Source organism: Pectinophora gossypiella, chromosome 23, assembly GCF_024362695.1.
Source record: "Pectinophora gossypiella chromosome 23, ilPecGoss1.1, whole genome shotgun sequence".
In the NCBI taxonomy this organism is placed as follows: Eukaryota; Metazoa; Arthropoda; class Insecta; order Lepidoptera; family Gelechiidae; genus Pectinophora; species Pectinophora gossypiella.
Genome location: NC_065426.1, coordinates 921,582 through 947,695, shown reverse-complemented (window position 1 = coordinate 947,695; position 26,114 = coordinate 921,582). Strand labels below are relative to the sequence as shown.

General features: G+C 38.8%; 1 protein-coding gene across 6 annotated transcripts in view; it reads left to right on the top strand.

Moving 5' to 3' along the window:
- Positions 1 to 26,114, top strand: part of LOC126377320 (S phase cyclin A-associated protein in the endoplasmic reticulum) — a 526,515-nt gene that overhangs the window by 55,420 nt on the left and 444,981 nt on the right. For all 6 annotated transcript variants that reach the window (XR_007567843.1, XR_007567844.1, XR_007567842.1 and 3 more), the window contains 2 exons: positions 16,637 to 16,754; positions 17,506 to 17,700. Coding sequence is in view for 3 of the 6 variants with exons in the window: in XM_050024997.1 (XP_049880954.1) it covers positions 16,637 to 16,754; positions 17,506 to 17,700 (313 nt within the window). In the remaining 3 variants the exon portion in view is untranslated. The remainder of the gene's footprint in view (positions 1 to 16,636; positions 16,755 to 17,505; positions 17,701 to 26,114) is intronic.

The window sequence follows — 26,114 nt, the reverse complement described above, 5'->3', positions numbered from 1 at the left end:
TAAAATTAGGCGGTGTCTCCAGGAATCGGGGCCATTATATTTGTATATTTGTTGTATATTTTATATATTTGTTGTTTTATTTATTTACATTATATTGTTCATGACTGTACATGTCAAGTTGAGAGACACAGAAATAATAAAAACGACATAAAAATATAATTTCTGTAGTGTGTCCTAGCCGTGAGCCGTGGTAGCTTAGTTGGAAGAACGTTTGACTCTCAATGTGGGGTCGCAGGTTCAAATCTCAGCACAGGCCTAAACCGATGATTATCGAATTAGTTTTTGAATTCATGTTTGGTTCTTATATAATTATCACGTGTTCGGCGGTGAAGCCACATTCCCGAGAAATGCTTTTCGAAGGTGTGAGACCTAACCTAGTTTCGTTAGCACATTACAGGCTAATCACCTGATTGTCCGAAAGTAAGACGATCCGTGCTTCGGAAGGCACGTTAAGTCGTTGGTCCCGGTTACTACTTATTGACGTATGTACGTAGTCGTTACATGAGTCACGTCAGGGGCCTTTGGCGGCTCAGTAGTCACCCTTACACCAGGGTTGGTGAGGTTGGTAATCCATCTCACAACCCACACGATAGAAGAAGATTTTTTCTTCCAACTCTAGACTTGAAAATAAACGAAACGATAAAGTAATTATTATTATTTCCCATATCAGTATCATTTCTAGCCATACGACCTTTACCCCTGTGACATCTGACATGTACACCGTGACAGACCACGAGCCGGGGATCGAACCTGGTCCCTCGAGACTACATTGAAACCACATTTGCGACACGCGCCAGGGAGTTATAGGAACATTAAATATTATTATTATTGAGGAGCTCGGTGGCGCAGCGGTAAACGCGCTCGGTCTGCGATTGTTGAAGTTAAGCAACTTTCGCAAAGGCCGGTCATAGGATGGGTGACCACAAAAAAAAAGTTTTCATCTCGAGCTCCTCCGTGCTTCGGAAGGCACGTTAAGCTGTTCGGCCCGCCTTCATTAGCAGTCGTTAATAACCACCAATCCGCACTGGGCCCGCGTGATGGTTTAAGGCCCGATCTCCATATCCATCCATAGGGCTGATGATGATGATGATTATTATTGGTAATTTTTGAACAGTATAACTGTTTAGAATTAGACGGAACGGATTATTTATAATATAATGGCGAGCTGTCTGAGTTTTTTTTTAATGTAAGACTTTCCAGCCTACATCCATAACATACATAAACTCACGCCCGTAATCCCTAATGGGGTGGGGAGAGCCACAAGTAATCAAAGACAACTTGCACGATATAAATAAAAAATAAATCTTAAAAGAAATTAAAAAAGAACACAATTCTTAATCCAAAAAAATATGCATACGGCGTAACGATTGGCACATGATTATTTTTTTTAAGGACCCCTGTGTCCATGGGCCATAATTATGTGGGCAGTTGACGTAATGCAGTGGGCACAACATCCCAGCGGGGTGCGCAGCAGGGCGCCCACGATAGAGATGTTATGTTAACTCACCGGGAGCTGATTGGGCCGAGAGATGTTTTATTTTCATGCGCACGAGTTTATTTTGAAGAGGTTAGGGTGGCTGTTTTAGAGTGTTATTGGTGATAAAAATTAAGCAAAATTAAAAATTTTGGAAAAACCCACGACGGTAAAAATATCATCGAAAAAGAATAAAATAACTCAAAACCCCCGACTTAACCCAATTATTATGTAACGAAATATTATATTAGACTTAAAAATACTTTCTAAAAAAGAGTTGATATCTCGAGACATCGGTAATAGATATACTTTTAAGTACCTAAACAATGAATATGGATGTTTACAGTTTTTTCCTAACGTGTCTGTTTCTCGAAGATATACTTAAATGTAGCGATAATCATTTTACCATAATACATAACCGAGGAATATCCGTCGGGGGCTGCCTTTTCTATATGAAATTTCAATAGAAATTTAATCATACTCATAAGTGTATTTTATGTCGTCGTTAAACATCTACAATTCTTCAATAATTGTATTCACGTCACTAGAAAAACTTTAGCTGGGTTAATGGCAGCCCCCGACGGATATTCCTCGGTTATGTATTATGGTAAAATTATTATCGCTACATTTAAGTATATCTTCGAGAAACAGACACGTTAGGAAAAAACTGTAAACATCCATATTCATTGTTTAGGTACTTAAGTATATCTATTACCGATGTCTCGAGATATCAACTCTTTTTTAGAAAGTATTTTTAAGTCTAATATAATATTTCGTTACATAATAATTGGGTTAAGTCGGGGGTTTTGAGTTATTTTATTCTTTTTCGATGATATTTTTACCGTCGTGGGTTTTTCCAAAATTTTTAATTTTGCTTAATTTTATTTCAGACTTTTTAGAGAGCATATACGAATTATAATCTATATAATGTGTAGGTAAGATCTCGCAAAACAATAAGTGTGATTCATCCTACCACATAATATTAAGTCCCTTATTATATATTATACAGTTGCTTTCTGTTTAAAGTTACCTCTATAACACTCATCTGAGAACATGCACCAATCACCCACGAACTCATTCCTGAAATCCGCATTGAAATCAGACAATACGTTTTAATTTTAATAATATTGCAATATAAACGTTTCACACTAATATAGCAGCGCCTCCTAGTGAGTTAATATCATAAGACTTATCTTAGACCATGCACCATTCAACTACGAACCCATTGCTGAAAACCGCATTGAAATTGGACAATTCGTTTTAATATTATTGCAATACTATTTTTCACTAATATTGTAGCACCCTCTAGTGAGTTAAAGACGTAATTTTTATATTATTTGGGAACATGCAATAAGCTACCACGTACTTGTACATTGCCGAAAACAGAATTTATTGTAATCGGACATTTCGTTTTGATTATATTGCAACATTGTTTTGCACTAATATTGTGGCACCCCCTAGTGAGTTACAGCCATGACACCTGTCTAAGAACATGAACTCATCAAACACAATCCCGTTATTGAAAACCGCCTCAAAATCGGATCATTAGTTTAAAAGATAGGTGGTAACATTACTTTGCACAAACGCACACACAAACATCTCTCACCCTAAACGCATATACCTGCTCCGTTCCGTCGTGGGTAAAAATGTAATCAGAATAATTTACTGGTTTAAAAGGGATCGAAGGAATCTGATAAAGATGTGAAAGGAATACAATAGAATACAATCAGAGAGAGAACAGCCTGCGTGGTCTAGTAGATAGAGCGATAGTCTCACGATCTGGTGGTCCGGGTTCGATTCCCTGACTTTGTGAGCTTGTCCTTTGTTTGCAGGCTTGAATCACTAATAAACAATAATGAAAGCAACTTATACCAATTCCATCATCACTAATTAGTTTTTTTTCGTATTTTTTAACGTGACTTATTGTAGATTTGCCGCACATGCCATTAACTACTTGGCCGGACAAATGGGGCTGAGGGCTCTCACCCGGTCACTATCATACAGACCTTTAGACAATGGTTTAGGAAACAATGCCATGTTCCTGGCGATTTTCTTTAACAACCTCTATAACTTACATTCCGGGTAAAAGATGAAACCATAAATGTTGTCTATTGCCAGGTTTTGTTGAAAAATCATATCCGAATGTTATTTTTCAAAAATACCTTCGTCGTCTTCACCATAATGACGCGATGATATCCAAAACAAATCATCTGCCGTCCAAAAACCTCACTACCTCCATTCATAATCACGAAGAAATCTGTACCTCAACCCTCTGTCGACCTCCCAGGGATAAGTGCCGTGAGACCGGCCAGGTGTGTCTCACACCCCGGGAATCAAACCCTGGGAGTGTTACCACTTGTCCCGTCAAATTGGGGGTGAAATATGACGTGATTTGAACTGCATTAAGGATCCTGTGACCGGAATGCGTTACGCTGCGGCGAAGCAAAAGGAGGGTTATGTGTTTGACCGCTATGTAAGATCGGTAAGATACTTTTGGAAGGGGTAAAAGGCACGAACCTCGAACCTCGAACTTAACTTCCGAGAAACAATGGCGCTACAGATGTAAATTGACTATAATTAGCTTACATGATCATTTTTTATTGCTTTTTTTATGTTTCGGATTCTGGAAAAGATCCTCTTTAAATTGATATACATTATGATACATAATTATTTATGTAGACTTAGTTATTCAGCATCAAATCTTGAGTCGATTTTAGCTCCCACTGTATTTTATCACATTTTTAGCCAGGACAAACATGGCCGTAGAAAAAGAACCCCGGGACAGAATCTGATAGAACTTTGCCAGAATCATAGGGAAAGCATAAGCTTTCATTACATAAGTCTCATCAGTGGAGGTTCTTGGACCAGATTCGCCCAATCTCCTTTGTCAGAAAACAAATTTAAAGCTCATGTGAAGCTTACTTTATGTAAAAAAGCTTATAAGATTAATGACTACCTAAGTGATAAAAATGTCTGGTATTGAATGTGTTCCTCTAGTTATTAAATAACTTGTAATGTATACCCTCATTGATTTAAAAGATGTGTTGCTGTTGCAGTTTCTTGCCATTTCTCCTCAGCCATAACACCCTGCGAAATGACGTAATATCAAAAATGTTGACCTTCAACAAGTTTATCCATGAGAATTACATTGAATAAATGATTCTGATTTCTGATTCTGATTTCTGAGTAACATACACAATTTGTTATTTGACTAGGTTGTCCTATTCTCTGTTATCATCCTGATTATACATTGTGATTATATTATAATCGTGCAGCATATTTTACGGTAATCCAACTTAGCAACACGAGAAGTTGTCGATTATTTTTTTGCTTCGATAATCGAATCGGACAATCGAAAACAATCCATTGGATCGCAACTCCGTATAATCGGAGTGAGCTAAGTGCTCGCGACTGGATTGGCTAGGGGGTTGGACAGAGAGGGAGATAGGGCGGCTAATGTGAGAGAAAGTGATAGAAGATGGGGTCTGTAGTGGCGTTTCGGCGACAGATTGGCGTGCACATGTCGTTGCGATGCTCTTTTTTTTGCTAACTTTATCATAGTGATGGGGTTTGTCGATAGAATTATGAATATGGTTTTGTTATTTTGCATTTTGTTTCTAACATACGTAACATCACGCCTGTATCCCCGAAGGGGTACGCAGAAGTGTATAGTATATACATCCAGACGTCAGCTGTGTCAAGCTAAGTCTCATATAACAGCGAGCCTATCTACAATACATTACAAATACACTTTATTGCACCAAAATAAAAAGAAATAATTACAAAAAGACTCTTAACTAAGTACATGGTAAATGGCGGCCTTATCGCTAAAAGCGATTTCTTCCAGACAACCATAAGGTGAGGAAATACCTATCTTACACCCTGTATATATACCTACTTATATAAATAGTACACACAAAATACCTAATAATAAGCAACTCAAGAGTCACAGACACCAGGGTTGTTGGGGTTGGTATTCCACCTCACAACCCATAGAAGAAGATTGTTGTAATAAAGATGATGTCACCTCTTACGTTGCTGTGCCCTTGTACGGCGTCGCAAGTACCTGCAAGTCCGTCGCAAGTCGCTTCTTATTATAATTTTGTTCAGTACATTTTAGTACCTAGATAAACACTCAGGCCAAGTAGTTAATGCCATTTGCGGCAAATATACAATAAATCGCGACAAAAAAAAATATATCGACATCTCCACTCCATCCCCACACCTATCCAGCTGTAGGGCGCTGCTTCACGCAGGGACAGGGGCACTTGTTTGTGAGATTTAATTCCATTTATCAGCGCATTACTTACTTACTGCACTGCTTGTCCGGATTACCCCTCCTACCCCTCGCACATGTAAATATTTTCTCAAAATCCTATTGGGGTTTAGGGGCCTTTTTGATAGACTAAGAAGGTACGCGCGTTTTGAAATAGTTGTTAGTATTTCATCCCTTTAGGGGCTGATTTTTGGATTAAAAAGTATCCTAAATATGTCGAAAAACAAAAAAAACTACACACCCAATTCTTATAACTACACACTCAATTCGTCAGGCCAGCTTTATTGTGTGCCGTGTGACCGGATCTTCAAGTCTTAAGTTCGGTTTAGCCAGCCACATCGTCAGAGCCCACCACAAAAACGACCCGGGATAGATATTTAGGAGTCGCCGTCGCCGGATACGGTTTGGACGACCTGATGATGAAGTATGTCCAACAGAAAGCTCGGTGAGGCGTGGGTACTTAGTTCATCTTATGATGGATGTACCTCTGACTACCCCAATTAGGATATAGTCGTGAGCTTATGTCATGTCCTGAATGTCAAACTATATCCATATCAAATTTCATCTGAAACGGTTCAGCGGTTTAAGCGTGAAATGCATTTATAAGAAAATTGAATTATACTATGATTGAATAACCAATTTATTCGTTAAAATGTTTGGACATTTAAAAAAAAGAAAAAAATATATTAAAAATTTATTAAAAAAAATTCAGTCGATACCCATAAAAGGTTACATACATTACACACAGACAACATATTTACATTACACTATTTTTATTACAAGTACATCACATTATTTTAAAAGTATGGCAATTTCTTACAAATGTATCGCTTATTAAACCCTCTTTTTGTAAAACTCTTTATAACAAAAAAAACTTACACTAAGATATATTTTAATTGTCATTTCATTTTAATGCACTTTTTTATACAGAACCCTTGCAATATTGACAATTGTGCTTACTGTACGAGGGGTGTGACGCACTGAATTTGTTTAAAATATATTAGCATTTTTATTTGTGCATATTTAAAGTGAAATAAAGTTGTTACTTTATACACCCTTCCACACAGAGGGAATAGCCTGAATGTTTTATTGCGACCATGTAAAGTGTTACGTACACGAACCACGTGATATTTCATACATACAACATAAACAGCCTATATATACGTCCCACTGCTGGGCACAGGCCTCCCCTCAATCAACGGGGGTATGGACACGTGATATTTCATTAATTTTAATTTAAGTAGTTTGGTAGTAGTTTTTATTTTTATTGTTTGATGTTTATCACCTGATTGTCTGAAAAAGTAAGATGATTCCGTACTTGGGAAGGCACGTTAACCCGCAGTGGAGCAGCGTGGTGGAGTATGCTCCATACCCCCTCCGGTTGATTGAGGGGAGGCCTGTGCCCAGCAATGGGACGCGTATAGGCTGTTTATGTTTTATATATGTAATATTTAATTTATCGCAATTTATAAACCAATGATTGTCGAATTTGTTTTCGAATTCATGTTCGGATCATAAATGATTATCACGTGCTCAGCGGTGAAGGAAAACAACACATTATATCCGGTTGTATATGAATTCAAAACTTATTTATGTTGTAACTTGTTGGATATATTGTACGATGACAGTCACGCCTTCGAATCATTTTGGTTCGTTTCAATGATTTTATGGGTCTTTATGGATGATTATGGGTTAAAGTTTAATGGCCTACGCACCTGTTACTATTTGGTTGATTTAGTTCAGATTTTTGCATATGGTGAGTATGGAAATTAGATAACGGCCTCTGTGGTCCAGTGGTTGAGCGTTGGGCTCACGATCCGGAGGTCCCCGAGAATCCCGGTAGGGACACATCACAAAAATCACTTTGTGATCCCTAGTTTGGTTAGGACATTACAGGCTAATCACCTGATTGTCCAAAAAGTAAGATGATCCGAGCTTCGGAAGGCACGTTAAGCCGTTGGTCCCGGTTACTACTTACTGATGTAAGTGAGTAATAGTTACATGAGCCATGTCAAGGGCCTTGGCGGCTTAATAGTAACCCTGACACCAGGGATGATGAAGTTGAACGACGAACGATAGAAGAAGAAAATATTAGATAGGTACCTATTTTCCAAGTCTTATTAATAAAATATTATTGAAATAATCATTTGTCAATTTTGGTAGACGTAATCCGTTTTGGTATTTACAGTATGTTAAAACTGCAGTTTTTCAACTCAACTTTTTTTCGTTCTAAGTACTGTGAATGAAAATGTATTTTTTATGCCCCTGCATAGGCATTTGTTTTTGTAGAGGTTTTTTAATGCAAAAAAAAGTCCAAGGCAAAAAACCTTAAAAGCTTAAACTCATTACTAATTTAAGAGCCACGCTCTTGCCGGTGTAGCATTCTCCATTCTTCTCTATCAAAGGCCAATTTTTTCACTTCCTTATAAGAAAGACATGACGTTCACCTTGAAAAAGAAGAAAATATTGAGCGTTATTGAGGACAGAAGAGGCAAGATGATTGGACATTAAATAAGACACGACGAATTTATTAAAAACATCATAGAAGGGAAGCTACAAGGAAAGGGAGGAAGGGGAAGACCAAGAAGAGCCTACATGGAACAGATTAAAAATGTCCGATCTAAACTGTAACACTGTAAAAATAAAATAAATAAATCTTAAAAAAAGCAAAAAGAAAACTTCTTAAATATTTCTAATGTTTTAAAAAACTTAACATACATGGACATACAAAACAAAAAAGAAACTGGCCTAAATTACAACACATTTAAGGATGCTAATGCCAACTGTGCTGATTCCTACCAACACCCATATTTATTTTAATTTACTTTGACACTTCTAAAACTAGTCCTATCTCCTTCTTGCAGCCGTCGGAAGTAAAGGACGGTACTATTTTCAGGGTTACCAATATCTCAACAAAACGCTTCAAAAGACCACAAACGTTTTAGCTGACAAAGTAGTATTTAAATGCTTCAGATGACAGCTATTTTAATGCAAGAAATCTTCCCTTTGATTCCATTGGATATCAAAATAAATGTACTACCGAAATTAACATACCTCACACACTTAACATGCCACAACATCTCCAACTAATCACCATAATATCTTGATCCCTTCGTATTGAAAATCCCGTGAAGTTTTGTTGAAACTGATGAAATGTCGAAGGTCATGAATTTGTGGACGTTTTAAGTTTGTGAACACATAAAGGGAAGCCACTTAAGCGTCCTTTTAGGACTAGACCGAACTTGGTTGTTTTAGATTTGTGCTTAAAATTAACGTGCCTGTCCTTTTCTTTTTCAACGGATAAAAAGATGACAGGTATAACTTAAAATAAAATTAGATGGCGTCTGCAGGAATTAGCACCATTTGCAAAATACATAATATCTGTTATCCATAAAACTAGAAGGTTAAACGAAGGCAAATTTTGTCAGAGCCATCTATATATTTTTGTGGGGAGCGTAGCCTGGAAAATTTCTCATTACACTTCAATTACAATTTAGTTCTCTCCATCAACTCATAAAATGTCGCAGCTCCAACTCAATTGGTTGTTCCCATAAGATATATCAAAGGCGACACTAGTGTTAATGGGAAGGCATATATCACGCCGGTAAAGGAGCCGCCGACTGCATTTATCTAACCGGAATTAAGGAGGGAAACATTTTAAGCGCTGGAGTTTTGTAGTTTGACGGTGTTGCCAGCGCATGCCACACATAAACATACATAACATCACGCCTGTATCCTCGAAGCGGTAGGCAGGGTTATAATAGCACATACACCCACTTCTCAGACAAATACTGAGAATTATTGAGGACAGAAGAGGCGAGATGACTGGACACCTAATAAGACACGGCGAATTTATTAAAAACATCATAGAAGGGAAGAGAGGAAGTGGAAGATCAAGAAGAGCTTACACGGAACAGATTAAAGAAAAGGTTAACGTCGTGTCTTATAGGGAAGTGAAGGAATTGGGCTTTGATTGACTGGAATGGAAAATGCTACACCGTCATGAGCGTGGCTCTTAAATTTATGATGATGTGACCCACTTCTCACCAGCTTTGTTTTAGTCCCATGTAATAGAGGGCGAATCTATTGCCATTAACCGGCCAAAAATCCTGAAAACCAAATTCAAACTCATAAAGTCGAATTCAATGGTTTAAAGCCAGAGCCGGGATTCGAACCCGTGACCCTACGATGTAGGTCACGCGTTCTCCGAACAGGGATATCACGGATTAATGCATGCTAAACAAATCTATGTCTGTTTGATTGTGTACATAATAATAAAGTGCTGTTTTTAACCCCCGACGCAAAAACGACTGGGTATATCAGTCGAGAATGTTCTTAGCTATGTTTGGTGGGTCTTCAAGGTCATCAGGTCGTTTGTTAGGTGTGGAATGTTACACGCTCAGTTTGCTTGCAAGCATATGTGGGATCTGACATTTGAAACACTAATAATGTCTTCTGGAACTGAGCTGGTCTGCTGTTAGCGTAATTTTTTTCTGGTCGTGGGCTTTTTAATTTTTTTTTCTTTTAAGAAATAGGGAGGCTTTTCTTATTATTATCGGCTATGGGAGTTATCTTTTATTGACTACGTATATTTTACCAATATCGAACGAAAAACTTAGAAGCTGGCAACCCCAAAGCAATAGAAGCGCAGGCGCCACTCGAGCGCGGCTTCCATTAGCGCGTTTGAATTTAGAACGCGCCGTGATTGGCGCCACCTAGATGTGTCTATACAGGACGTTTATTTTCGTGTTGAGTCGTATTTAAAAAAAATAAAATTGCCAGTAACACTTTACAGCGTTTATTTAAAGTTCTCATTTTACGTGACGGTAAATAAGTAGCAATATTAATTATTTTTAGGAAACTTTGGTACCGTAATTACTGAGGCTTTGAGGGTAAACGGATTTTGATCTCCGCTCATCCCGATATGGCTGTATTTTTCTTGCGTGGTAACAATGGTTATTGTTAAAAAAACATGTCTTACGTATAGAACCTATCACGTTGGTATAACAGAAAGCTCATATTCATACCTATTAATATTCATATTCACATTCAAATTCGTATTCATATTCATATTCACATTCATATTGGTAGGTGTGTTGTAGGGTATGTGGTAGGGGTTTTTTAAATTTTTCTATTTTCTGTACTTTGTGTTCTTTGTGCTCAATAAACTATTTCTACTCAGTCCGCATCCACCCACTGCTGGGTATATGCCTCCTCTCCTTCACGCCATCCTTTCCGGTCCTGTGCATGTCTCATTCATTGCTTTCCAGCGCACCTCACAATGGCCCCGATTCCTGCAGACACCTCCTAATTTTACTTTAAGTTATACCTGTTATTTTCTTATCCGCCGAAAAGGAAAGGGACAGATAATTGACAGCTCTTAATTTTAGGAAGAATGAATAAATTGAATGAATAACCCTGGCGAATCAAATAGGTACCTCGCTGGTATGCAAACCGTTTGACGTGTGCTGTCAACTTAATTCTGTCGGGTTATTGGCCAATGTAAAATTTTTAGACGGTTGTTTTAGATTTGTGCTTAAAATTGACGTGCGTTCCATAAATTTTATGCTTGTCGATTAAGGGACGGGTCCCTTTCCTTTTCGGCGGATAAGAAAATGACAGATATAACTTAAAATAAAATTAGATGGTATTTACAGGAATTAGCACCAATGTCATAATAAAGTATTTATTTATCTATAATTTGAGGATTAATCATCAGCCTGTAGAAAATCAAATAAAAACGTAAGTAGTAACCGCAGAACAGAAATATGAATGTAATCTATTTCGGCGATGCTTTTAAATTTATATTTAACCTAACTCTACTTAGGTACTCTCGAATAATATTTATAGCGGCACAAATTGAACGCGTGCGACTTAAGATTTATGTGCAATAATAAACTTGTTTTATTATTCTCAGTGTGTATTCTTTGCGGGGTTGATAGAGTGACATAACATAAGCCCACGAGGGTATGCCAGTAGGTATACTTTAGTTAGGTACCTACTTAGATTTAAGTAAGTAAGTGATTTAAGCAATGTATTAAAGCCATGAGGAGCTCGGTGGCGCAGCGGTTAACGCGCTCGGTCTGCGATTGTTGAAGTAAAGCAACTTTCGCAAAGGCCGGTCATAGGATGGGTGACCACAAAAAAAAAGTTTTCATCTCGAGCTTCGGAAGGCACGTTAAGCCGTTGGTCCCGGCTGCATTAGCAGTCGTTAATAACCATCAATCCGCACTGGGCCCGCGTGGTGGTTTAAGGCCCGATCTCCCTATCCATCCATAGGGAAGGCCCGTGGGCTAATGGGCTGATGATGATGATTAAAGCCATGTTGTTGGAAATTTATATAACATTTACTTTTATAAAAAAAAACTAAATAAATAACTCGATACATTAATACTAGCGCCATTACTAATACGCAATCAGGATTTCTATAATTTTGGCATGATTTTAATAATTTTTAATACGCCTTATAAAGTTGTAAGCATTCCAAGATTTTCTTTATATCTCCAATCATGGAATAATACAAATTGTCCATCGTTACTAATCTCTTAATATTATCCCATAGGTAACTTACGAGTAACCTTTTTAAATCCGAGACGGAAAGGTAAGAAATATTTAAGATTAGGTTATCTATACCTGTCAACCAGGAGGGCCATATTATCTAAAGCCTCAGACATACCAATTTATATTTACCGTTCCTAAAGGATAAACTGTTCAGCAATATATAACAAAACAAAATTTTCGAACTGCTAAGTTAAAGTTGTATTGATTAACAATTTTACAAAGTTAATTTTACTGTTCAGTAATTGAAAATCGGTTGGATTTTAAAGGGTAAAATATTTTTTGAGTTGTATTTCAAATGTTGTTTAGGAGCATATAATGTCATACTGGCCAATCGAGGCGCGCCGTTTGGAATTCCAATTTTGAATTCTTGACGTTCCAGTGGCGCCATGCTCTTGTATATTTTTTAATTTGTCTTTGCCTCTTTTGAGGTTAGTTATATAAGGAATTCTATTCTATATTCGAATTTTAAATTTTATTTATCCTCCGTTCTCCGTATTATTTTTTGTGAGTTTCTCTAAGCGCAGGTGAGTGGTATAAAAACACAACCATTCAGAAGAATACAAAACAAGTCATCTTGGCACTTCTTTATACTTGAGGTTAAAAATACCACATAGCGATGACATTTGCGTATATAACGGAAGGTGCATAATGTCGACTAATAGCAATGTTGCTTTTTAGGTGAATTGCTGCAATGTGGCCTTTTTATACCGCAGATCAAAAGTTTCTCGTCATAACAACACTGTTGACGGCACAACTCCATCATGACTACGGTAAAGTCATGTTGCAATTATATCGCTAGATTATCCATAGCTTTGTTAAGGGAGAGATTCGCTGCCTATTTTACGGTGATCCGCGCTCGAATCAAATCAAAATCGAATCATTTATTTTGCAAAATAAACAGTTACAAACCATGCAGAAATAGTTTAAGTAGGTACATAAAACTTCAAGTATCAATAACAATAGTAACTACTTGATCTAATTAACAATACTATTGTATACTTTTCGGTGACAATAGATGGCGTAAGTGTCAGCCAAAAACCATTCGGTGATCGAAATTATTATTTTTGTCATAGATAAACTAAGCTAAATGATTTCTACACCTTTTTGCCACTACTTGAAGGTCTAGAGAACCCACAAACAATACAAAACATTACCTTCTATCGTGTGGGTTCTGAGGCGAATTACCAAGCTCAGCAATCCTGGTGTCAGGGTTATTATTGATTCCACTTACAACAGCAAGTAGTAACCGGGACCAACGTCTTAACGTGCCTTCCGAAGCACGGATCATCTTACTTTAGGACAATCAGGTGATCAGCCTGTAATGTCCTAACCAAACTAGGGCTCACAAAGTGATTTTTGTGATATGTCCCCACCGGGATTCGAACCCGGGACCTCCGATCCGATAACAGAGGCCGTTAGCATTATAATTTGACTATATCGTAAATCGTAATTGTTACTTTGTTATTTGAGACCTAAGTAATGCTTGTTTTTCTCTCTTGTTCTATTTTTAGATATCCGATATTGACAGATGTCAAGATAGTATTGAGTTAACGGTCCGCGCAAATTATATCAAGCACTTTGACCAATAGACGCAGCGAATAGTATCTACATGGATAAACGGCGTACAGCTATTGGTTGAAACCCTCGATATAATTCGAATACAGAACCTGTGGGAGCGGGCACCGCTCTATGTTTTATGAGGAGTCAACCCCTTAACTGGTGGCAAGCAAATCCGAATGGAACACAAACAAGAGATGTTGACGTTGTGTTGTGGACGGACGGGTGATACAAGAGTGACCGAGGAATGGGGAGTAGGGTTGTCATATATTAAAATTTAAAATTAAAAAATATCTTCACTCATTCACTTCACTTGTGACACTGTGGATCGTCATTTTTTACGTAACGAACGTCAGCTGCAGCTTCTCACAACATGTATAACTGAGGAAAAGAAGCTGCAAGAAAAATTCCCTTACTCTCTAGACGTTCTTAAAAAAAAAAACGTGAAAATTGGGGGTAGGGTTGGGAATAATTTTATTTATTAATTTGTTTTTGCGGAAAACACGTAATTTCGAACTTTTAGCGATATAGTTGGGTCGTATACTAGGTTCAAGATAAATTATAAAATTCTGATTACTAAATTCAGATCTAAAACTAAAGAAAAACCTTTTGATTTTTCTATTTACCTTATTTCTGAATTTTAATCAGGAAAAACATATAACATGTCCGACATTTTATCACGTTTTTCTATGACGTCACAGTGTGCTTTTTCATATAAATTCGATAGTAATTTCGTGTTTTAACGTTTAGGAAAAATGTTACTGATTTGACTAGTTGGAACCTAGCCTATTCTTTTGTACTTTCATTAACACAGTTGGCTCGACCATTAACATTAACACGTTGTCTAACAGAAACACGTCCGATAAGTACCGACCGGGATTTGAACCGGCTTAAATTATCAAATCGAGTATTATCGTTAAATTGAAACCAAACATCCAATGTTTCAATATTGACAAAAAAATATATTTCTTTTTAAAAATCTCTTCTAAGTACACTCAAACGAGAAAATAATTGGAAAATTAAAAATTTTGCCTCGCGAGCATCTTTGCCCCTTCCGTGGATCCAATTATAGCTTCTGTAAATATTTGGGTTATACGCTGTAACCCAGTGGTTCTAAAACAGTGTTGTTTCTTCTTTACTTTATGTGAAAAAGCTTAATTATAATATTAATGATTACCGAAGGGAAGAAGGTTCGAAGATTTGACAGGTCCGGTTTTTCACAGAAGCAATTGTCTGTCTGACCTTTCAAACGAAGCCCAACTCAATTACGGGAGGGAATGTGTGTTTCCTCACCATATCCTCCTTCACTACTCAGCACGTGATAATCATTTATGATCTAAATGTGAATTAAGAATTAAAATTCGAGGCCCGTGCTTGAGTCGAACCTTACACGAGAGTCCAGCGTTCTTCCCACTGTGGCTACCACGACTCTAATACGTGATAAAAAAAAACAATTATAATCAAATAAGTGGTAGAAAAGACGGCCTTATTACCAGGGTAACAAAAAATCAGTTCAAGCTTCGGTGTTGTTATGAATGGTAGGAAAAATGCTCAAATTACTAAACCTTATTTATTTATTATCTATTTATTTATTAATACCTACCCCCCCCCCCTTTTACCTTTTTTTTGAACCTTCATTTTTTATCTTCATTTTGCCCTCGACGTTCCCCTTTTCCCGTTTTCATTTCGCTAAAATATCATCAGCAAACAATAAGCTTTGAGAAGCTTTGGCCAATCAGAGTGAGGAAGTTCAGAGTTGCCTAGCAGATTGCACTCTTTGATTTAATCTCAACTGTAAGCACAATCTTGTAGGAAATTGTAACGGATAATATTAGCTGAAGATGGAGGTGGAATTCCCACGAACCAAGTTTTAGATGCTGTTTATTCACCATAGCGATACTACACCCCGAATACTTCATAGAAAACTCCTCGTTTTATACAGACTCTACAAATTGACTTTATCTTACACGCGCATCTGTATGTGTGACCTGTGACACTCACACGATTGGAGACTAAAGTAAGACCGAGGGGGGTGAGGTAAACCTAGCTCAGCCTCTGGTGGAGAGCGGAGAGTTGCCGTTCTATACGTAGTATTATTCCTTATTCTATGACTCAATGCTAATTTGAAAACTAACGAACTGAACAATGTCCCTCTAGATACAGGTCTCCTAGTTTGAGAGACAGGGTTACCTTTTAACTTATTGTGTGTAGAAATACATTTTATTATTATTCATCATCACCAGCCCATTAACGTCTCCACTGCTGGGGCACGGGCCTTCCCTATGGATGGATAGGGAGATCGGGCCTTAAACCACCACGCGGGCCCAGTGCGGATTGGTGGTTATTAACGACTGCTAATGCAGCCGGGACCAACGGCTTAACGTGCCTTCCGAAGCACGGAGGAGCTCGAGATGAAAACTTTTTTGTGGTCACCCATCCTATGACCGGCCTTTGCGAACGTTGCTTAACTTTAACAATCGCAGACCGAGCGCGTTTACCGCTGCGCCACCGAGCTCCTCATTTTTATTATTATTAATAGTATGTTTTGTTCCGGTGATGGAAAACATCGTGAGGAAACCCACATTCCCGAGAAATGCATTTTCGGAAGTATGTGACATAACCTGTATTGGGCTGGTTTTCCCTTCGCGGGTTGGAAGGTCAGACAGGCAGTTGCTTCTGTAAAAAACTGGACCTGTCAAGTCTTCAGGTTAGGTATGCGGACCCTGTGAAAAATGGGATAATTCTAGATGGTGATGTTTTGTTGACAGTTACCTGTGCCTGCTGGGCTGCGTAGCGAAGGCAGAGAATGCTGGTGAGGCTCGCGAGAGTGTGCACACCCTGCTGACCGTGTCGGCAGACTTATGCCATCCTTGCGAAGCTGATGAGGTGAGTGTCCTGTCCTTGTTATCTGTACGGTGTACGGTTACGAGTACCAATGTGTATACACTTTGAAACCATGTCACATAAACTTCTTTGACAAACTAAACCATAAGTCTCATTAAATGTCAAATATGATAGTGCGACAAGGTTCTAAAGTGGATACATGATATTGCTCATGGAAGTTAAAAAGGCAATTTTAAACTAAAACACATACGTCTAGGACCAAATTGGAGATGTCCTTAGAAATGGTTTCCCCTCTCTCCAACTTCTGTGCCCTCCAGGGTCCATAATGATTATTATTTTATAGTGTCACTTGTATCTACACTGTGGAATAACAATAATGTTATTATGATAATTAACAACCTCTGTGGTCTAGCGGTTAGGGCATTGGGCTGGACAGTCTAGATGCTAGGTTTCGAAAATCACTTTGTGAGACTGTACTTTGTTGGGTTAAGGTTGTGTATAGGAAATTACTAACCATTGTATGTTAATTTTAAGGCAATTTATTTATTTAATTATAATTTAAGGTGAACTAAGTACCCAAGCCTCACCGAGCTTTCCGTTATGTTATGTTGTTATATTCTGTTGTGTTGTTATGTACGAGTATCATAATTGACTTTGACCAGCCACTCAAAATTAAAACACATAATACCGGTTTCTTACTGCGTTTAAACACGGTAAGAACCCGTTATTATGATAATAACCGCGTAAACTTAAAACAATGTACAACCACTCAATTCCATCTCTCTTTACCCAGGGTCCTGAGCGAGCATCAGCAACGCAGTCACTCCGCTGTGCGCTTGGGACGAGCATATGCGGCGCTAGAGCTGAATTCTGCATGCTGTTCGCAAAGGATACCGATATAGAAGAACAGTGCGGAGACTTCGTACGAGCGGCAAGAACTGCACATCTGCTTAAAGCCGTTGCTGAGATGGACTATCACATAGTTCAGGTGAGTCGACATGAGGTTGCTTTCCAAAGAGGGCTTACGTTCGAATCCCGATGAGGATCTAATCACAAAAATCACTTTGCGAACCAGCTAGTTTGGTTAGGATAATGAAGGCTGGTCATCTGGTTGTCCGAAAGTAACACGCGATATTGAAGTTTACACAGCGAGACGCATAACAACATCCAACATGACTCATGTGGATCTTCGATCCCTAGTCACACTACCAACTTGTGGCTAGCGGGGTATGTTCAGTGGGGTTAAAATGGCCACATCGAAGCAATTCATCTAAGAGAGCAATATTGCTATTTGACATTTGTTTGCATTGCGCACTTACTTTTATATGCGCAAATGTCAAATTGCAATATTGCTTTCTTAGATGAATTGCTTCGATGTGGCCATTTTAACCCCCCTGTTCGGTACCACGAAAAACAAATGGCGGCGAGGGTACATCCGCCAAACATCTTTGTGATAATGTTTATTTATGTACACTCTAATTATTATTCTATTAAAGTAATTTTGTATTATATTCTTTTATCTTCTTCTATCGTGTGGGTTGTGAGGTGGATTACCAACCTCATCAACCCTGGTGCCAGGGTTATTATTGAGCCGCCTAAGGTCCCTGACATGGCTCATGTAACGACTACATACTTACATCAGTAAGTAGTAACCGGGACCAACGGCTTAACGTGCCTTCATCATCATCATCTTACTTTCGGAAAATCTGGTGATCAGCCTATAATGTCCTAAGCAAACTAGGGATCACAAAGTGATTTTCGTGATATGTCCCACCGGGATTCGAACCCGGGACCTCCGAATCGTGAGCCCAACGATCAACCGCTGGACCACGGAGGTCATTATTATATTATAATTTATGTACACCATTAACACATGTTTACGGAACACGATGTTCGTGCCTAACCCAACAGGGTCCACATAATATCAGCGTCGTGGTTCACGCCCCGACTTGTGCTGAGTGAGGTCCTATTATCTCAGGATGTCCACCACCACCTTATGACATCCATCTTGCTTTTTTTTTTGTAATTGTTAAGTGGAAATTTGATAATTAATTATGTTATTGTCCTTTTGTGTGAGTAGCGCCCTTTTATAATAAACTATTTCTTTTCTATTTTATAAAAAAATTATATTACTATTAGCGAGCGAAATCAAAGATGACTAACTCAGTATTAACGTATAATAAAGAGTAAAAGAACACAAAATTATAATAATGTAAAAAAAACCTTACTTTACACCCCCGTTGCTATGCGCCATATGACCAAAAATACCTAGGCAACAGGGGTTGCCAGATCTGACGCCTTTCGAAGGACGTAATATACGATCCCGACGACCCGATTACTCTAGCCATAGAGGCGGCCAATCAGCTCGCGACACCAAACACTTCAGATCCCCGATACCGACTCCCCCCGGCGTGGTCGACGATTTCCCTCATTCAGCGCTTATCGCTATCGACCCGCTAGGGTCGATTAATCCTTTCACATATACTTCCTCTCAGACGACGCCCTGAGCCGAGGTTCGCGCCCAACTGAGCACCCTCAGGCCTGTTGTCTTAAACGTTGTACCGGGTGAGAGCCCTCAGCGCTCCCCATTTGTCCGGCCAAGTAGTTAATGCCATCTACAATAAGTCACGTCAAAAAATAATAAAAGATAACTAAATAAAAAAAAATAAAAAATAAAAATAAAAATAAAATAAATAATGATAAATTATTTTTGAGTGACATTTCGGCGCGTCTCATTGAGGCAACTGGCGATCCGAGAGCTGGCAGTTATTTTGCGCAGAGGATAGGCCTGGCAGTTCAGAGGGGGAATGCTGCCAGCGTTTTGGGCGCTCTGCCTCAGTGCGGCGCGCTGGAGGAGATCTTCTATTTATAATAAGTTCGTTTTGTTAATATTGTTATTTTAAGATCATTTATTTGTTTATATTTAAAAAGTAATAAATATTTACAGAAAAATATTAAGATAAAGCATAAAAAAAAAACAAAAAAAAAAACAAAAAAAAAAAATAAATAAAAATATAAAAGATCTGACAATTATGTCTTCCCCTTGCTCTCTTTTCTTCTATCTTCCCTTCTACGATGTTTTGTCAAGCATATTCAAGTTAAAATTAGCTTCCCAAACACAAACAACACTATTGTACAAAAGGAGTCGCCACAATAAAAACGTAGCGCTATTTATTCAATGCGCATCTCGTTTCTGTGTTTGCGATCTCCTTAATTAGTGGGAGGATTGCCGAGTTTGTTCGGCAAACACGGGGTGGATAGGGACGTGTGATACGCTCGAGGTAGGAATATTTCTCCATATAATATACATAAAAACATAAAAAACATAAACAGTCTATATACGTCCCACTGCTGGGCACAGGCCTCGCCTCAATCAACCGGAGGGGGTATGGAGCGTACTCCACCACGCTGCTTCAATGCGGGTTGGTGGAGGTGTTTTTATGGCTAATAGCCGGGACCGACTTAACGTGCCTCCGAAGATTTGTTCCTTACAAAAACTAAATACCGCATCCGTTTTCTCATCCATCCTGTTGGTAATCTCAAGAGACAGTGTAAGACGACTATGTTTGTCCGTCTTTATTTAATCTTTATGTGGTTATTGCTCTCGTTCGGTAGTTGTGGATGTTTTGGGCCTGGCGAGCACGTGATGGGTAGCCCAGTTGGTAGAACGCTTGCCTCTCACTTTGAGGTCGCAGGGTCGCCGTTCGATACTTCAGCTGTTTTATTGTACTAGCATATTTACATTCTGGTGCTACGGATATCTAAAATAGTGTTCATTTCTATTTTGGTATTTTAATTATACGCATATAACGGTATTGGTAAATCCGAGGTAGCCCAGGTCTTACTTTGAGCTCGCAAGCTCGAATCCAGCTCAGGCCTAAACCAATGATTGTCGAATTTGTTTTCAAATTCATGTTTGAATCAATGATTATGATTGTGATGACCTTACCTGTCTTAAGCTGGTTTTCCCTTCGCGGGTTGGAAGGTCAGACAGGCAGTCGCTTCGGTAAACAACCGGACCTGTCAAATCTTCAGGTTAGGTAAGCGGACCCTGTGAAAAACGGGATAATGCTAGGGAGATGATGATGAAATGTCAAATAGCAATATTGCTTTTCAGATGAATAACTTCGATGTGGTCTTTTTAACCCCAGGTTTGTGGATGTGGACTTTTACACCCCCTCATCTTCTATTTTGACTGCTTATTCAGAGAAGTAAATGTGAATTTCTTGTAATTATATCGTTTTTCTCTACATTAGGAGACGGTACAAAACTACAATTTAAAAGAGACAATATAATGAAAAATCCAATCAGGACCACGCCAAGTCAATGTAGAGTCAGGCAAACAAATCGGCGTTTGATGGGAATAACAAAGTCGAGCCGAGCCGCCGATCAATTTGGACCAATGAGAACAAGGCAAGAAGTCAATTTATTATCTGTGCGCCCGACCTAAAAGCTAGTGCGGGGACGGCGAGATAGAAATTATCGATAAAACCTGAATAACTTAGGGAATGAAAAAGGAAAATAAGATGTGGAACCCGTTGGCGCGTGGTGTCTTGGGTAAACGTGAGCATGTAAAAAAATAAGAAGTGATTTTTGCCCCAAATAAAAGTAACCGCGCAACGTCTACGAATGACGAATAGCACTATTGCTTTTTTAGATCATTTGATTCATTGTGGCCTTTTAAACGCCCACTGGGCGATGGCGATGGACAAAGCCGACCTGACAGCCGCGGTAGCTCAGTTAGAAGAACGTTCAAAATGTCAATGTGGGGATTGTACCACACCCTGGGTGACAGAATTCTGTGCTGATAGTTTAACAGGCAATCGAAACGATAAGAGTATACGTTTTATCGACAAGTGATTCCCATCCTTATGTTAGCTCAATCCGGCAAATATATTAGGTTGCGCGATGTGTTTGCGGTCGGACGGTAGCGCTCCGTCCGATACTTCAGCTGTTTTATTGTACTAGCATATTTACATTCTGCTGCTACTGATATCTAAATAAAATAGTGTTCATTTCCAGTTTGGTATTTTAATTGTACGTATATTGGTATTGGTAAAGCCGTGGTAGTCCAGTTGGTAGAACGCTTGCCTCTCACTTTGAGGTCGCAGGTTCGAATCCAGCACAGGCTTAAACTGATGTATGTCGAATTTGTTTTCGAATTAATGTTTGGATCATAAATGATTATCATGTGCTCAGCGCTAAAGGAAAACATTGTGAGGAAACCCACATTACCGAGAAATGTATTTTCGGAGGTATGTGACCTAACCGGTATTGAGCTGGTTTTCCCTTCGCGGGTTGGAAGGTCAGACAGGCATTCGCTTCTGTAAAAAACCGGAACTGTCAAATCTTCAGGTTAGGTAAGCGAACTCTGTGAAAAAAAAAATGTGAATCCGAATTTGCGACCTGAAATTTAGAGTCAAGCGTTCTACCAACTAGGTCACCACGGCACTAACAATAAAATACCAGATAATAATTTGAATTTGTCAGATAATAAATTTAAAGCTCATGTGAAACTTACTTTATGTAAAGAAGATTATTATAAGATTAATGACTACCAAAATCATAAAAATGCCTAGTTTTCATGTGTTCCTCTAGTGATTAAATAACTTGTAATGTACCTACGTATACATTGATTTAAAAGATGTGTTGCTGTTGCTTGTCATTTCTTCTCCTCAGCCATTACACCTTGAATGACGTAGATTCAAAATGTTACATTGACCTTCAACAAGTTTATCCGTGATAATTCCGTTGAATAAATGATTCTGATTTCTTATATCGGTCCGTACATACTTACATATCAGTCACGTATTTCTCCTTCTTCTTTTTCCTATTTTTATGTTTTTTCCTTCCGTCAGTAAAATAATATCTTTAAATTTCTTCAGGGTGCCAGAGGATTATACAAAGATTATTGTTTCCAATGACAGCCTCCGTGGTCTAGTGGTTAGAGCGTTAGGCTCACGATCTGGAGGTCCGGGTTCGATTCCCGAAATCACTTTGTGAGACTGTCCTTTGTTTGGTAAGGACTTTTCAGGCTTGAATCACCTGATTGTCCGAAAAAGTAAGATGATTCCATGCTTCGGAGGGCACGTTAAGCCGTTGGTCCCGGCTATTAGCCGTAAAAAAACCTCCACCAACCCGCAGTGGAGCAGCGTGGTGGAGTATGCTCCATACCCCCTCCGGTTGATTGAGGGGAGGCCTGTGCCCAGCAGTGGGACGAATATAGGCAGTTTATTAATTACACTGGACAACAAAATTGCAATTTTTGCCTGATGATTGACTTTTGATGCATGATGTTTGTTAATTTGATGTCGCTGATTCTAAATATACTCTCATTTTTTTTGTAACAGCTCTTGTTTACGATTTATAGCATTCACTCAAAATTCGCCAAGTTTCAGTCTTAATTTGCACACAATAAAAAAAATATTAATATTTTAATACAATTTGAAATGGCATCATCAAGTCGAGTGTGTATAAATGATCTAAATCATTTTTGCTTTATTTGCGGAGAGTATTATGTTTAAAGAATACCGTTTAAATGTGACAGCGTTCGTTAATGAGGCTTAGAAAAATTACTTTGAACACCCTATGAATTAAAAAAAAAGCCTTGGATTCCGCAAAAGGTATGTAAAACGTGCGTTGAGTTTATACGTTTGTGGACAAATAAGAAAAGAAACAGATTTAGGTACGAAAGTGCTATAATCTGGGACAAACCCGTAAACCACTTGGACGACTGCTATTTTTGTTTGGTGAACATAACTGGCATTAACCGAAAAAATCATAAAAAATGGGAATATCCATGTATTCGGACGGCGTGTAGACGTATCTTGAGCCCTAAGATGCCACCTGAACCTCAAGCTGATGCTTCACCACAGGAGCCCATGGATTTTGAGGCGAAATCGCGTGCAGAGAAGATAAAACCAGGCAATTTTGATCGGTCTCAGATAAGATCATTAATAAATGACTCAAATTTTACGGATATTATGACAGAAAATGAGAAAAACGCATGAAATGAGTTTGTTTGGGTTGTCCAAAATTTTTTAGGAAACAAGAAAAGTTCAGATTACTCTCAACATATTGAACAATTAATGACTAACTTTCAAAGGCTTGGATGTAACATGAGCATCAAGTAACACTTTCTTCACAACCACCTGGACTATTTTCCTGCCAATCTTGGGGATCTAAGTGAAGAACAGGGCGAACGATTCCACCAGGACCTTCGTACGATGGAGGAACGCTATCAAGGCTACTGAAACGCGCACATGATGGCTGACTATTGTTGGAGCATCCAGAACGCCTTTCTGGCTTCATCTTCAGCAAGGAAGTCCAAAAAATTAAAGTTTTTTCAAATTAATTACGAAATAAAGTAGGATCATCTTTAAAATATTGTGTTTTATTGTTAAAGGACCCATATGCCATATTTTTTTAACTAGAGCTGATAGAGAAATTTTAGTCACAGATTTTAAATTGTCTTTAAAAATTGACTTTATATCATGTATCGGAACCCAATCATCAGAAATGCTGTTGTGCAGTGTTATTATTGTTTCCAATTACGAATCGTCTCTAGCAAACTGCTGAGCGTGTCGCATTTATATTGGGGATTGCCGCGTTATAGTGACGCGTGCCGAGGTAATTCCCAATAATAACAACACACTCCGTTTTATAATCTGTACTGTGGGTGACTGTGGTCCTGTGGTACATCGACTTGCTAGGGGGAGCGCCGGTTCGAATCCCGAACTTGCACCAATGAGTTGAGAAAACGGCCTCTGTGGTCCAGTGGTTGAGCGTTAGACTCACGATCCGGCGGCCTCGGGTTCGAATCCTAGTGGGGACATATCACAAAAATCACTTTGTGATCCCTAGTTTGATTAGGTCATTACAGACTGAACGCCTGATAGTCCGAAAGTAAGATGATCCGTGCTTCGGAAGGCACATTAAGCCGTTGGTCCCGCTTACTATTTATTAATGTAAGTGAGTGATCGTTACATGCGCCATGTCAGGGGCCTATGGCGGCTCAATCATAACCCTGACACCAGGGTTGATGAGGCTGGTATTCCACCTCACAACCCACACGATAAGAAGAAGAAGACCAATGAGTTATTAATTTATATTGAGTGCAATTTTTACTAACTGAGACTGCGTTATACTAAATTGGGTACAATATAATACGAGACAAAACTCTTTATTACATTCAAAATAAACAATAAATAAACAATTATAAGAAGTTAGGTAGTAGAGCCGTGATAGCCCAGTTGGTAGTACGCTTGACTGTCACTTTGAAGTGGCACGTTCGAATCCAGGACAGGCCTAAACCAATGATTGTCGAATTTGTTTTCGAATTCATGTTTGGATCATAAATGATTATCAGGTGCTCAGCGGTGAAAGAAAACGTGAGGAAACCCATATTCCCGAGAAATGCATTTTCAGAGGTATGTGACCTAACATGTATTGGGCTGGTTTTCCCTTCGCGGGTTGGAAGGTCAGACAGGCAGTCGCTTCTGTAAAAAACCGGACCTGTCAAATCGTCAGGTTAGGTAAGCGGACCCTGTAAAAAACGTGATAATGGAGATGATTATGAATCAGTTAGTTGTACAACAGACGGCTTACAATTATTAATATTACAATTGAAACATAACTACTAAAGCCGTTATACAGGGGGTTCTACGTGCTTTAGCATCCCTTAACCGGCTGAGCACCCTGTAACGACTTCAACGACGTGTTTATATAGTATTATTGTCTGTATGTTTGAGTTCATTGTTTGCTGACGCTCTGTTTAGTTGCGGAGTCTAGGGAGTTGTGTTTGAGGGGGTTAGTAAATAAAGTTAATATACACGACGTCTTCCTCTGGAGGATGTTCTGTTTGATATTTTGTTCGTATATTAATATCACCACACGAGGCGGCCACAGCAGCCACCGCTTTACCGTGGAAGAAATTCTATCGCACACAAAAAAAATTCGGCAACACCTAACTCTGCCGCACCATTAAAAAGTGGAACAGGTTGCCGGCTCAAGTGTTTCCTCCTTCTTACAACGTGGGGTTCTTTAAGCGAAGCGTGAAGAAGCACCTAGTAGGCCAGTATGAGTCTGAAACCTATGTCCGACAGTCGCTTCTCTGTCGAACGGTTCACCGACAGCCTCCTCTCTTTCACGCCATCCTTTTCGGTCCTGTGCAAGTCTCATCCATTGCTTTCTAACGTACCTCACAATGTCTGGATCATGGATCACGGGGCCCGTTAGGTATCTTTATTAATATATCTCAATTTTATCCAAAACAATACTGAATCCTTTCCCACAATTATTGAAAATTACTATTTTGTGGCCAAAGTGACCCCAAATATTTCATGTCGCGTGGCTGTTACTATTGATAGACCTATTAATGGTTCAGTGAACTTTTGACAGAAT